Source organism: Callorhinchus milii, unplaced genomic scaffold (assembly GCF_018977255.1).
Source record: "Callorhinchus milii isolate IMCB2004 unplaced genomic scaffold, IMCB_Cmil_1.0 Scaffold3, whole genome shotgun sequence".
NCBI classification, from domain to species: Eukaryota; Metazoa; Chordata; class Chondrichthyes; order Chimaeriformes; family Callorhinchidae; genus Callorhinchus; species Callorhinchus milii.
Genome location: NW_024704744.1, coordinates 83,981,994 through 83,995,698, shown reverse-complemented (window position 1 = coordinate 83,995,698; position 13,705 = coordinate 83,981,994). Strand labels below are relative to the sequence as shown.

General features: G+C 39.6%; 1 protein-coding gene across 4 annotated transcripts in view; it reads right to left on the bottom strand.

Moving 5' to 3' along the window:
• psme4b (proteasome activator subunit 4b) overlaps positions 1-13,705 on the bottom strand; it is a 79,647-nt gene that overhangs the window by 38,869 nt on the left and 27,073 nt on the right. For all 4 annotated transcript variants that reach the window (XR_487784.2, XM_042332993.1, XM_007892417.2 and 1 more), the window contains 11 exons: positions 11,944-12,093; positions 10,802-10,865; positions 10,323-10,397; positions 8,716-8,838; positions 8,447-8,539; positions 6,740-7,005; positions 5,063-5,249; positions 4,430-4,519; positions 3,327-3,391; positions 2,019-2,169; positions 1,232-1,330 (listed from right to left, as the gene is read on the bottom strand). Coding sequence is in view for 3 of the 4 variants with exons in the window: in XM_042332993.1 (XP_042188927.1) it covers positions 1,232-1,330; positions 2,019-2,169; positions 3,327-3,391; positions 4,430-4,519; positions 5,063-5,249; positions 6,740-7,005; positions 8,447-8,539; positions 8,716-8,838; positions 10,323-10,397; positions 10,802-10,865; positions 11,944-12,093 (1,363 nt within the window). In the remaining variant the exon portion in view is untranslated. The remainder of the gene's footprint in view (positions 1-1,231; positions 1,331-2,018; positions 2,170-3,326; positions 3,392-4,429; positions 4,520-5,062; positions 5,250-6,739; positions 7,006-8,446; positions 8,540-8,715; positions 8,839-10,322; positions 10,398-10,801; positions 10,866-11,943; positions 12,094-13,705) is intronic.

Below are 13,705 nucleotides of genomic sequence, written 5' to 3'. Positions count from 1 at the left end.
TTTTTGGGATCAGTGCACTCAACAATGAATTTTCCATTGAAGCCAGAATAGGATTTTATTCCAAAAGGTCAATTAGGTCTAGTAAAGCTTTATAATAATCCTTGCATTTGATATAGCACTTTATCTCCCGCCCGACCTGCTCAACTATCGGTGGCCGGGCTTTCAGCCTCTCTGCCCCCATACTCTGGAACTCCATCCCACGGTCTCTTCACCTCGCTTCCTCCCTTGCCTCCTTGAAGGCCGGTCTCAAGACGCTTCTCTTCGACCATACCTTTGGTCCCCCTCCCACCTCTCCGCTTTTCCTCACCCCTACAACACCCCTCCCCCGTGCTCGGGCCCCGATACCTAACTGTTCAGCACTTTGGGACGTCCTCCCGACGTAAAAGGCGCTCTATAAATGTAATTTTGTTGTTGTTGTGTCAAAGCGCTTCACAGAATATACGATAAAATGAATTGAATGCATATTTTATGGGTGAAACTCAGCAGCGAATTGCACACAGCAATGTCGCATATTTAACGCAGGTAATACACAGAGCAATAAATGGCACATTTTACTCTGAAAGAAGACTTTCAACTGAAGTCTTCCCCAATCCAATGAAAGTGCTAATTTTTTGATGACACGTGCACAAATCATCATCTTGTCACAAAACATTCTGTGGAAGAGGATTTCTCTGGATCAATGTGAAAATTAGTGGCGACTCGAAATGCAGCAACACCTCAGTTTAACACATTTCAAGTCTCCAAAACCGCAGTATCAGAGATGAAGAATAATGAAGAAAATAAGGTACAGGTATTTTATTAATTTTTTGTAGGTGTGCTAACGCTTTATGGCAATAACAGCTCAAGTGATAAATTCCTGAGAGCTCCAAAGGCTGTTGTTTTTTTCAAGGCACTTGAATGATTTCTCTTTCATTGTTCAGGTTGTAAAGATTTTTACCCTGAAGTATATTATGGTTTGTATCACAAAAAAATCTATACAATTTAAAGAAAATCTGCAGTAAAATGTTTCTAGTTCTGCAAGTCATTTTATTTCAAACTACTGAGGTTTTCAAGCATTCTGTTCTACTTATTTACCACCGCAGGTCAAGTATTTTTGTTAAAATCTAAAATCACAATTAAGTTTAATCAAAATAATATTACAAAGAGGAAAAAAATCCTACTATAACACTGAACAGGTTAAATCAATGTTACAGTCCCAGAGGCCAGCACATCAATTTTAGAAGTTTCAAACCTTAGCAGCTGCTCTGCACATGTCCGCAACCATCCTGCCAGCAACACGGGTCTCAAAAATATTTGTTGTAGCAAAGTTAAACACTTTTTCCAGGGCGACCTAAAATTAAAATGGATAAGAGGGGTTGTGCAATTATTCAGTTGCCTGAAATAAACGTTCCAATTGTTTGTCATTCCTTTCCCCTCTTTCCCTCTCCTGCCTGTCTGCTCTAGGAAACCATTTTTACACTATGGTAAAGTTGGAATAATCCTTACTAAACAGTACACAATTAAAATTCTAGTGCAATTTTCAGAGTCACCTGCAGTTTTGAAATTCCTTCTTGCTGCTGTCTCAGAGTCTTTAGAATAGCAGTTTATACTTGATGACTTACAAATCCAATCTTTATTTTTCATGCATCATCTAACCATACACATACACAGTTAATACAACAGTTCCTAATGAATACAGTAAATCGAAATGATTTGAACTATAAGCCTTTAGAAGGAAAACAAAATCCACAATCTATTTGAGCTTGGATTCACTGTGATTCCTAAAGGGCTAGAACTGTAAACAGTAGGATAGAATTTACAAACTCATTGCCAAGATTTTGATATCTGTAAAACTTCGAATTGTAACTACAATTATGGCAATGAAGTGATGTCTGCACACACACTAATTAAATTGAACTGTAACTTCTTTTTTTCCAAGAAGAACATGTTACAAACCATTTTGTAATGGTCCCATCCAGAAACTGTGTGGTTACAGCTAACCCTAATCTGCAGGACAAGTTGACAACATTAACACCTACCTGAAAAATGTCTTTGGAACACTGTGTGAGGACAGTGCTGAAGGTTGAAGACAGTCCCAGCTCTACCAGGCTTTCTATGTGTGTCATCTTTTCAGTTTCAGTCTCCTCCCTGGTCTGTTCCAGTGTACTACTTTCTATCAGAGCAAAACACCTGGGGCAAACAAACCCAAAATATAAACATACTGAGCAACCAGACATTAAGTTCCCTACCTCTCTTACAGGTTACTGAAAAGAATTAGATTCACTTTCCCCAATATGTTCAACAGGAAAATACTTAAGGCATAAGGCAGATTCACTTTTGTTAACCTATAGTAGCAAGGCAGACTTCAATTGTAACAACAGACTCCTTTGAGAACTGCATTATTAAATTACATCCCAAACTTCAGCATTTTTCCTAACATTGTAGCTGCAGCACTTTGCTTTCTTGAGAACACAATATCTCTCTTTAATAAACAAAACATTTTTAATATTCATTATGCAAATTATATTCCAATTTGGTTTGACTTCTTTATTTTAGTACTTTTTTTAAGATGATCAATCAATATATAGAATCACTATTTAAATCACCAGAATACCTGAAATGGTGAGGTGTACCACCATTTCATGCAAGTCATTTATGTATCTTAATGAATATATTATTCAATATTTTTAAGCAATTTTCTTATTAAAAAGGTTTACAGTGGAAATCCTGTTCTAAGATCTGTGAAATATTTCTGATGATAGCAGAAAGCAGCCACCCTCCTAATCTTGGCTGGTGAAAAGCACTTTCAATCTTGGACCAGAGTTTAAATCCAACCCTGAAATGACGCAATGATGTTCTCCTCTGACTGATAACTGCAAGCAAGCTTGGGTGGTCTCAACCCATGTGCTAGTGGTTCACAACACAACACTCTTCCAATTTTGACTGCCAATCTTACTTAGACAAGTCACAATGCCAAAACGAGTAAGAAATAGAAACGTTATACTTGCATAGCAGATAGTGCTTTCACTGAATGAAATTCATCGGGCATTAATCATCTTTGTCCCTACTTATCCTTATAGCCTTGAATCTAGCGTTTTAAAGAACTTACATTAACACACACTGTTAACTGTTTTTTTTGAAGGTCTATTCAACAAGATGAGTGTAAGGAAAGAAAGGTAAATGAGACTGAAAGGATTGCACTTTAGAATCAGCAGACACAATGGGCCGAATTGGCCTTCTTCTGTGCAGTAAATTTCTATGGTTCTAAGATGTTTCCTTTAACACTGTATTTTATTGAAATAACAGTTTTATTTCTCAACTTAAGTCAATGCGGCCACAAAACTAACCTATCCATGAACTGAAGTACAAAATCTTCAAATTCTGCTGTGGCTGAGCAAAGTTCCCGCTCGACCTGAAATAGAATAGGTCAATTGTAGTTACATTTGTCAAAAGATGAAAACCATCTTAAATCTTAAAGGTCAGAGTTAATAGAAAAAAAGACAAAAACAGGAAAAAGTTTGCCTTAAAAAAACATGCAGTCTGCTTATTTATCATAAAGTTGCATTTCGACCTTTTATTTAATGGTTGACAGTAGTTCACATTTAAATCAGCCAAATACAACAATTTAACTGTTATTTTTCAATGCAACATCAGCTGAATTATACATGTTCTACTCCGTTTCAATGCAGATCCACACAAAAGCAGGCCTAATGCTCATTCCTCGTCTGAGTCAATGCAGCCACAAAACTAACCTATCCAAACCAGTGCCAGACTCCCACAATGTAAAAGTAATTTCTGTAGTGCTGACTGAATTGATGCTATGCTCCCCAACTAAGGAAGTCATAATGCACTTAAAATGCAAATCTGAGCCTTTAGGAGGATCTTATACTTTCCATGGCAATCTAGAAGTATCATCATCTCTCTGAAGCCTCAATCCCTTTTCTCAACCCATATCGATTCACAGCTTTGTTTTAAAAGAACCAATTAACTAACAATGATTTTTTCTTATTTTTCCTGGAAGTCTGTTCCACATATCTTATATCTCCAGGGCAAAATACTTCTAATCTAACTCAAGGTTTGTTGTCTCTTGAACAATGCTCGTAATCACTTTGATCAACTGGGTAAAAAAAAAATTCTGAATACCTTATAAAGAGATAGCTACTGGGGTATGGGGAAAAAGGCAGGTAAATGGGACTGAAAGGATCGCTCTTAAGGGAGCCAACACAGACACGATGGGCCGAATGGCCTTCTTCTGTGTAGTACATTTCTATGGTTCTATGGATAACAAAATTAAACACTTAACAAAGTTTAAAAATTGCTTTTCCAAAGAAACTTCCATATAGATGGGGTAAAGTTCACAATTATTCTTTGTGTCTTCTTAAGAGTATTAGTTTCAATCATAATTGGTGTTAAAAGAAAATTACATTTGGCACTTATTAAGCTGACTTACCTCTGTGAGGTCATTTCTTTCTTGCAAGACAGATGAACAGTCTACCAAAGGCACCAGAGTAGAAAATGTAGCTATAAACTGGAATGTAATCTATATGGAAAGATTTTTTAAATGATTATTAATATATGCAGAGAAGTAGTTATAACCACAGTCACATAATAACTATATAGAGTACTAACAAATTAATATAATTTATTAATGATTTGTGTCAGTACAACCCAAAAGTGGTTGGGAACTGGGTTGACTGGGGGTTGAATCCACTATAGACTGATGGTGTTAAAGAATCTCTAGTCTCTCCATCACCTGAACTCACTTACATGAAGTCCAAGTCAGTACCATCCCACTCAAGATTAGTGCAGTGAGTAATAAAAAAACACAACAGGAGAAGGTCTGTATCATATAACCACACTGTTGGTCAGAGTAGCTTTGCTGAAACCCATGCTATATTTAATCTGTCACTGACATTGAAAGCGATCAGATTTCATAACCAAACTTTATTTAAGTCTCAACAACATGGTGTAACTATTCTTTCTATATATATTATGTATATATATATAAAAATGAAGTGCATATATTATTTAGAAGGTTCAATTTCAGTACCACAGATGGCTTAGGAATTTAGCAGGAACATACCATGCACTTGCTGAAATCATTCGGGTCCACTCCAGGCAACGCTCTCATTAACAGAGGTAGCATGTGTGTTGGACCTTCTGGGAACCACTTCCCTCCAGAGACCAGACTACGTGCAACTCCTATCATGCAGCTCAGTGTTGCAGTAAGTTGGTGTGGTTCTATGAGTGTCTCTAAAGCAGGATATGTTCTGAAAATCAAGGAAAAATAGGGTGAAAGCTTTATATAAAACTGAACTTCAATAATACAGTGAAACAGAAGTTTAGACTTCTAGTATTTTAAGTACCAAATACAAATAAATAACATTTACAGATAAGACTACCTAACTGGGGCTAATTCTGCTCTCCAATCTTTCCCTACACCTATACCCATCTTTAGGACCCGATAGGTCAGCAGATGAACTGCTGACAGCTCTCTACTAATACTAACTTGCAACTGGCCATTTAGAATGATACCATACAGGAGGAAAGGTTGCCTGATGAAAACTCTTTGTTTTTCGCATGATAATAAAATACCTTATGGTTTCCTCTCTATAGTCTGGTTGGGAGTTAGAATTTATGTGGCGAAATCAAGAAGCTCAATGCTTTCTTGTAGCACTCTGCGAGGTGGTTCATTAGTCAATATCTTAATTGTTCGACCCTGAGCTGTCCTTTCTCCCTCACATCCGCACCACAACTGGCACCGCCTTCCATCACCTCCGGAACATCGCCAGACTACGGCATTACCTCACCCCTCACGCTGCTGAAACCCTGGTTCACACCTTTGTCACCTCAAGGCTGGACTACGGGAACTCTCTCTTCGCCAGCCTTCCCGCCACCTCCCTCCACAAGCTGCAGGTCATTCAGAACTCTGCAGCTCGTGTACTGTCCCGCACCAGGCTTCGGGACCACATCACTCCCACCCTCGCTCGCCTCCACTGGCTCCCCATCCCCAGAGGATTGATTTCAAGATCCTCATCCTCACCTACAAGGCCATTCACGGCCTCGCTCCCTCCTACCTCTCCAACCTACTATCCCCCTACCTACCTGCCCGTACCCTCCGTTCCTCTGGCTCCGGTCTGCTCCACGTCCCCCGCCCCAACCGCCCTACCATCGGTGGTCGGGCCTTCAGCCTCTCAGCCCCGAGGCTCTGGAACTCCATCCGCCAGTGCCTTCGCCTTGCCTCCTCCCTTTCCTCCTTCAAGGCCGGTCTCAAAACCTTTCTCTTTGACCGTGCCTTCAGCTCCCCTCTCAATTCTCTTACCCCTCCTCGCTCCGTCCCTTCCCTCCCCTCACCCTGACCATTTCCCCCCTCCTTGCTCCCTCCCTTCCCTCCCCTCACCTCACCCTGACCATTTCCCCCCTCCTCGCTCCCTCCCTTCCCTCCCCTCACCCTGACCATTTCCCCCCTCCTCGCTCCCTCCCTTCCCTCCCCTCACCCTGACCATTTCCCCCCTGTTCGGGTCATGACCCAACTGTGCAGCGCCTTGGGACGTCCTCCTGACGTGAAAGGCGCTTTATACATGGAATCTTGTTGTTGTTGTTGTTGTTAATTGGAACTTTTAAAATGAATTTAACGTGATCATACCCAAATTTGAATCCTTCATAACTCTGCAATGGGGCTACAAAAATCACTGACTTCAATCCATGTGATGCAAGTCAACTATTGATTCAGAAAAAGAAGCATCTCACTACAACTTACTTTTCAAGTACTGGAGGGATGACAAGCTCTGGGCGCATCAACGCAAGGTTCTGGAGGGCCTGAGCAGCCTCCAGACTGCCTGTCTTACTGAACATAGCTAGCAGAACAGGCTGCTTGATACTCTCCACAAAATCAGTAACATCCTGGTCAGTCAACTTGTGACTGTCGGGTACTGTATTCAGCCAGGATGGTTTTCTGTAACGTTCGCGATAAAGTCTTCTCACCACACTGGAAGGCAACCTCTGTAACAACTTCATCAGTTTCATCTGTGAAAAATAAACAGGACAGTGAACTCCTGATCCAGCCACTGGAAAGAGGAAGCAGGAAAATATAAGTGAATCAAAGCTTTAAGTACATAAAAAAGGTTACATTCACAAACCCAGTCAAGTATACCTATGACAACTTCCCAAGTAGTTACACTGGGATTGGAGTAAGGTATAGAGATTAAGCTGTCTATTCCCTAAATCATCAAAAATGTTACAGTGAATGCGACGTTCTTTTGTAGGTCAGTATTTCTAAAAATTGGGCTATACCTTACTGTTTAAAAAACCACAAAATATGACCACACCATTTTCAACAGGATAAAACACATACATTCCTGAAAACCCAGATCACCTTAATCTGAGTTTCCATCCTGGAATATTCTTTTGATCAATCAGAACTTTTTCTGATCAGCTAATTGACAGTAAGTACATGCTGAACTGTTCTTCAACATGTGTTTCTCATGAGGTTGATACAATACACATATACTCTATAGTTAATAGGTTAAAATATAAGTAAATCTTTACTGGTCAAATGTCATCCAAACCTGTTCCCTAGCACATCTATAGGACGTGTGTGTTTGACAACACTACAATAGTCCTTAAATCATAAGTGAACTCACTGGTTATCATTTAAAGACCTGTTCTCATCCTCAATTTCATGATTAAATGTTTAACTTTCCTATCAATGCTTTTTGCCATCCTCTTTTTTTTCATTACAATGAAATGATCATTTGATTCGGTTTCATTTTCACTTTAGGGAACACTTGTCTCGTGTCTATACTTCAACATTATTCTCTGTTGCAAGTTTTCTTGCCTTTCCCTATTTCACTGATATTTTCAGTGGCCATTTTTCCATTTTCTCCCGAGTGTCATTTTATTGTCTTACAATCTATTCCTCCTCCCTGTATCCTCACTGTATTGCAGTTGATATGCCATGTATTAGCATCAGCTTTTGCATTAACTACTAGTTGGAAACTATTCACCAAAACAACAAGCTCCGGGCTACACACACAGAACACTTTACAGAAGAATCCTGTTATGAAGTGCCCTGTGCATCTGCAGTTGATTTTGTCAGGTCGCGGCTGTATGTGCTACATATGTGGAAAGCATTTGTGCATAGGACACAGTACCACGGTCAAAACGTGACCTCGGAGTGACCCAACAACCTGAAAGTCAGCCACTTTTAGCACAGGAATCCAGTGTGAATGCACAGTGCACAGGAAACGATGTCAACAGCAGCCATTTTTCAGTAAACATAGTACACAGGAAGTAACTTGATAGTTGCCATTTTGGCTTTGTGCCCCATGATAACCAATGTTGCATTTTGTGGATCCAAAACAACAAGTTGTTACAGGGTTCTTTTGCATTTACTCTGAATAAATACTGCTGCTCATGATTCCATTCTTATTAGACAGTTCAAGACAGTAAGACCAACAGTACTCACCAGCCATCTCCCGTTGTTAGAAGGATGGAAGAATGATGCAATGCTATTGAACAACCCGTTCAGATGTTTCTGTGCCAGTTTACTTGGGCCACCCTATTAAATTAAAAGTTTCAGAATAGGTATTCTTCAATAATTTTACATTTCGCAACAAGATGCAAAATACCATGAAGCTTAAAACAGTAAAAGTGCTAACACTTGCTTGTATTTCTCAAAAAAGCACAAGTCACTTGTTATTGAAGTCATGCAAGATCCATCAATAATTTACTAACCAGCATGGAGGCAATCCACAGCACCACATGGCTGATTTCATAAGCATTTGTTGAGTATCTGGGAACTAAGACCTGGCTGCTTCCGACTGGCAGATTCAAACTTCTAAGGAACCTGGTGAAAACCTGCAAAAATGAAGGTATTAGTAATGCTGCCATTACATTAAACACACAACTTTATTCTTCTCATATTCTAATTAAGTAAAATTAATTAAGAAGTAAAATCTAGAAACCTGCAAGCTGCTAGCAACTTTTAAAATAACTATAATAATAATAATCCTTGCATTTGATTTAGTGCTTTTCACGTCGGGAGGACGTCCCAAAGCGCTTCACAGAACACACTGTAAAGTGAATTGACTGCATATTTATGGGCGAACGCGGCAGCCAATTGCGCACAGCAATGTCCCACAAACAGTCGTAGATTGAAAATGACCAATTTAATTATTGTTTTGGGTTTTTGGAGGGATTATTATTAGGCGTGTGGAGTAAGGAAACTTGCCCAAGGTTTCGCCCTCTGCCTGGAATTGAACTCAGGTCTCTCACTTGCAAAGCGAGTGCTCTAACCACTGAGCTACAGGACTCCACAACCAGACTTATATAAGTTACTTAGTGCCTTGGAAACATATACAGAATTGAAGATCCCTAGGAGTGATTACAGGACAGCAATCTTAAGAGTCTGGATGACATCAAACTGTGTTAGCAGATAAAAGCCCACTTAGTTTACTGATGGAACTCAACACAAGAATATAGCCTTGAAATCACTTGTAAACATTGTGTGTTTTTTTAAAAACATCTACTGTGGAGTTTTATTGGGTTTCAGGCTTTTTGTGTAATAAAGCCTATTGATATGATAAAGAGTTTTGACCACTGGTGCAGGATGGTGTCCTAGCTAAAGCAGTAATAATTGTAATATTAATCACTGTGCATTCACTGTGTGATAATCAACAGTTTTTCTACAGTTATCAAGAAATAGCAAAATCAGTATGTTATTTATTATAATAACTGTGGATAAATGCAAGTACTGCAAAAAAACAGCACAATTTCAGCTGAAACTGATGGGACAATGATTTGGACGTTCAACCATATGACACAGAGTTCTAAATATGACTAAGTCAATCAGCTGAAGAGTAGGGTACTAAAAGTCCCTCACCACCTCCACACATAGGGGAAGAGAGGAAATCAACCAGCAAAGGATCTGCTCTCAATCCCTATCCAGTGATCTCCAACTGGAGAACTGGAAGAGTGCATGCATGGATGCAAAGTGAGAACAAGAGAAGACTCAGTTCTATTTTCTTGCCTCCTCCTCTCTCTTTCTCTCTTTCTCTCCCTCCCCCTCCACCCCTAGTTAATGACCTGCTAAAGCTCCTATCGTATTCATCACTTTAATGTTGGTTATTAATCTCATTCAAGAAGCGATTTTCTTTTCGTAGTTAGTTGATCATTTGTGATCAAAGCATCTCCGAAGCCATCAAATATTTATTACAGTATGAAAATTAGTGGCTTATTTGAGTAGTTAAAATACATCATGAAAGTATTTTCCAGGATTATCAACTCAAAACTTCACATCTCAGAGACACCTAGTTATTGTTGTCAAAAATAATGTATTTTACCTTTGGGATGTATTCGTCCCAATCTATGTACCCAATGGTATCCATAGCCAAACGTGCAAACAGGTTTACTAGAATCTGTCAACAAATAGAAAAAATGAACTGAAGTTCAACTGTAATTTTCATAAACATATTTCAGCTTGTAGTAATAGAGGTCTTCTTAATGCCCCAAAATCTCTTTGCAAAGCATGCAGGAAATATTGGCAAGAATTTTTTTTAAGAAAAATAAAAATGTATCTTCTGGAATTTTATAGGACACCAAACAAGCTAATGATTTTTCCTAATATTTTATACTAGATGGTACAGATTGAAAATGACAGCAGCAATCTTTTATAATTTCCTTTCTATTTTTGCAAGAGTAAATTAGTAGTTTAACATAAAAAGCCATGTTTTAATTTTGCAAAACCATTAATTTAGCAACATTTATTTATTCTGCGAATCGGTTGCTTCTGATCCTTTGGTCTAGAAAATGAGAGGCTTACCCCTTCCCACTGTGGGAGGTTCTGCACTGTAACATAAAGGCTTATGAATTCATCAAACCACAGCCTGCGGAAAACCGAAAAGGAAAGTCAAAACATGAGGCCTGCAAATAAATCAAGCTAGATGTTTCATATTTTATAAACATGTGATATACAACTCTTTTCACAAAACTATCTTGATCAATTAATTACTGTACATTTGAACTCATCCTCAAGATTTAAACAACATTGCACTCAACTAAATGGATTTTAAAGTGTAAATGTGACAGCTGAATATTGCTGTTAGCCGAAACATTCATTCTTCTCAGAAATGTATTGGAACACTGACTTGATTTTGATATATGAATTGGGACAGCTATATTTTCCATGGTAATAGGATGCCACATCTTAACTGGAGCTAAGCACGGTGGCTTTTCACATTTGCCTGCTATGCAATTTGCTCATCCAGCAGATCCAATCTACTCCAAGATTCTCTCACTTCTTTCTTTCCCTTCTAAGAAAATCCCCTCCAACTTTTTTGGCAAGTACACTTTAATCTTACAACTTTTAAAAAGATACATACGTTGCTATTTCTAATGATTGCTTAATGCAATCCAGCCCCATATATAACCATAAAGTAATTCACAATATACTTCTCAGGGAAACATTCCAATCACATTCTACTTTTGGTTGTGGTGCAGAATTACTGAGGTACCAACAATTCTTTCCGCACACCTCATCCACTAATAAAAGCATACTTGTTTACTATTGCAACAGCAGAAAACCAAGTGTGTGTACTTTTTCTTAAAAAAGAGTATACATTTAAAAAACAATTGTACAATTGTTCCAATATTTTTGTTTAGAACTGAAAACATTAACTAGGTGATGCAGCACAGTGATAGAATCCAACTGATTCTGCACACATGAAATACTCAGTCTAAGTCAATCAGAACGAATTGTCTGTCAAAAGCTCAGCACTAACCACAGGAAGGAGGAAAAGCAATGGCTTGATCATCGATGGCCAGTTTCAGAACAAAGGCCTAAGAGCAGATCAGCCGGGAAATAGTGAGTGTGAAAGAGAAGCGTAAACTATCTTTTTTTTTAAAAATAACAAATTTTAAAAAATTGTGCTGTGCGGTCTAACATAATCTACACAGTATACTAACTTGAATCCTTTATGATGCAGATGTGGAGGAAGGGAGGTAGGAAGAAACATTTCAAAGTAGCTAATCGCCTTTTGCATGGTGACATCAAAAGGACACATTAATGGCCGCCATTCATCTAACATCTCTGCCGTGGCATTATCTGGAAAATACCTGGGCACAAAAACCGCTTCCATTTAGCAAACATTTAAAAAAAACTGTTTTCCAACAGCACATTTCAAATGATACCCAAAAATATGCATGCTACACACAAGGAAAGTGTGCTATGTTACATAGCAGCTCTTTCAATAAGGCTGAATCATTTGTATGATTCAATTTTATATGGCAACAAGAACATACACAGGCAACAACAACAGATTACATTTGCGTAGCGCCTTAATAATATTAATAATCCTTGCATTTGATATAGCGCTTTTTACATCGGGAGGACAAACCAAGGTGCTGGACAGTGTACAGCATTTCAGACCCAAGCTGGGGTTAGGGGGGGGAGAAGGGAGGGGAGGGGAAGGGGGGTGGCTGATGGCATGGTCGAAGAGGAAGGTTTTGAGGCGGGACTTGAAGGAGGCTAAGGAGGGGGTGAGGTAGAGTGATTGGGGGATGGAATTCCAGAGGTTGAGGGCAGAGTGGCTGAAGGCTCTCCCACCAATGGTGGGGCGGGTGGGTTGGGGGACATGGAACAGGCTGGAGCCGGCTGAGCGGAGGGAACGGGCGGGTTGGTAAGGGGTTAGGAGGTCGCAGAGGTAGGGTGGGGCGAGGCCATGGAGGGCTTTGTAGGTGAGGACCAGGATCTTGAACTGGATCCTCTGAAGGATAGGAAGCCAATGGAGTCGGGCGAGAATGGAGGAAATGGGGTCACGGAGTTTGGTGCGGGAGAGGACACGGGCTGCAGAGTTCTGGATTATCTGCAGCCTGTGGAGGGAGGAGTTGGGAAGGCCGACAAGCAGTGCGTTTGCATAGTTGAGCCTGGAGGTGATGAAAGCATGAACAAGAGTTTCAGCGGCCTGAGGGGTGAGGTAGTGGCGGAGTCGGGCGATGTTACGGATGGTAAATCTGTCAGTTCAAGTAGGATGATCAATGTAGCTGAAAATTATACAGCATGTTGATATTTACTTTGCTGAAACAATCTTTTTTCTAATATGTTTCTTAAGAACATTCTTTAACCTCTCCTTCTTGTATAGGGATCAGAATTTGGCATTCGAGCAGAAAGCATAACTACAGATTCATTACTAGAGGAGGATTGCTTGTCGGAGGCTTGCTCTTAAATAAGGACCCCATATGCTTAAAATTAACAGGTTACTTTCATGGTTCATGAGAGTGAAGAACTCTGAAGAGTACAAGCAGTATGGGCAGAAATAAAAAAAAGTCACATAAACCCCACCCAAACAAACACAAAAAGATAAAACAAAATACTGCTATTTCCAACAGTGGACACAGCAAGTAAACAATTCACTGCCACATGATGTACTGTCCTCCTCTTCCTCTCGCAACCCCCCCAACCTCGGTCTTTTTCCAGAACCAGGCTGAGCACTCAACTTGCTTCCTGAGAATTTGTCAGAGGTTGAAGAATAAAGAATTGCAACTCATTATACTCATTATACGTTGATATTAGTGGTGATAGCATTCCACACTGCAATCTAAACAGGGATGGATTTTGGTGCCATCGGCCTCAAACTTTTGCATAACTGGTTCTGAAGCATTCTGACCTGTAAAGAGCACAAACACTGCACACAAGTGTCTAATTCACAAATCCATCAGCTGTGGGTAA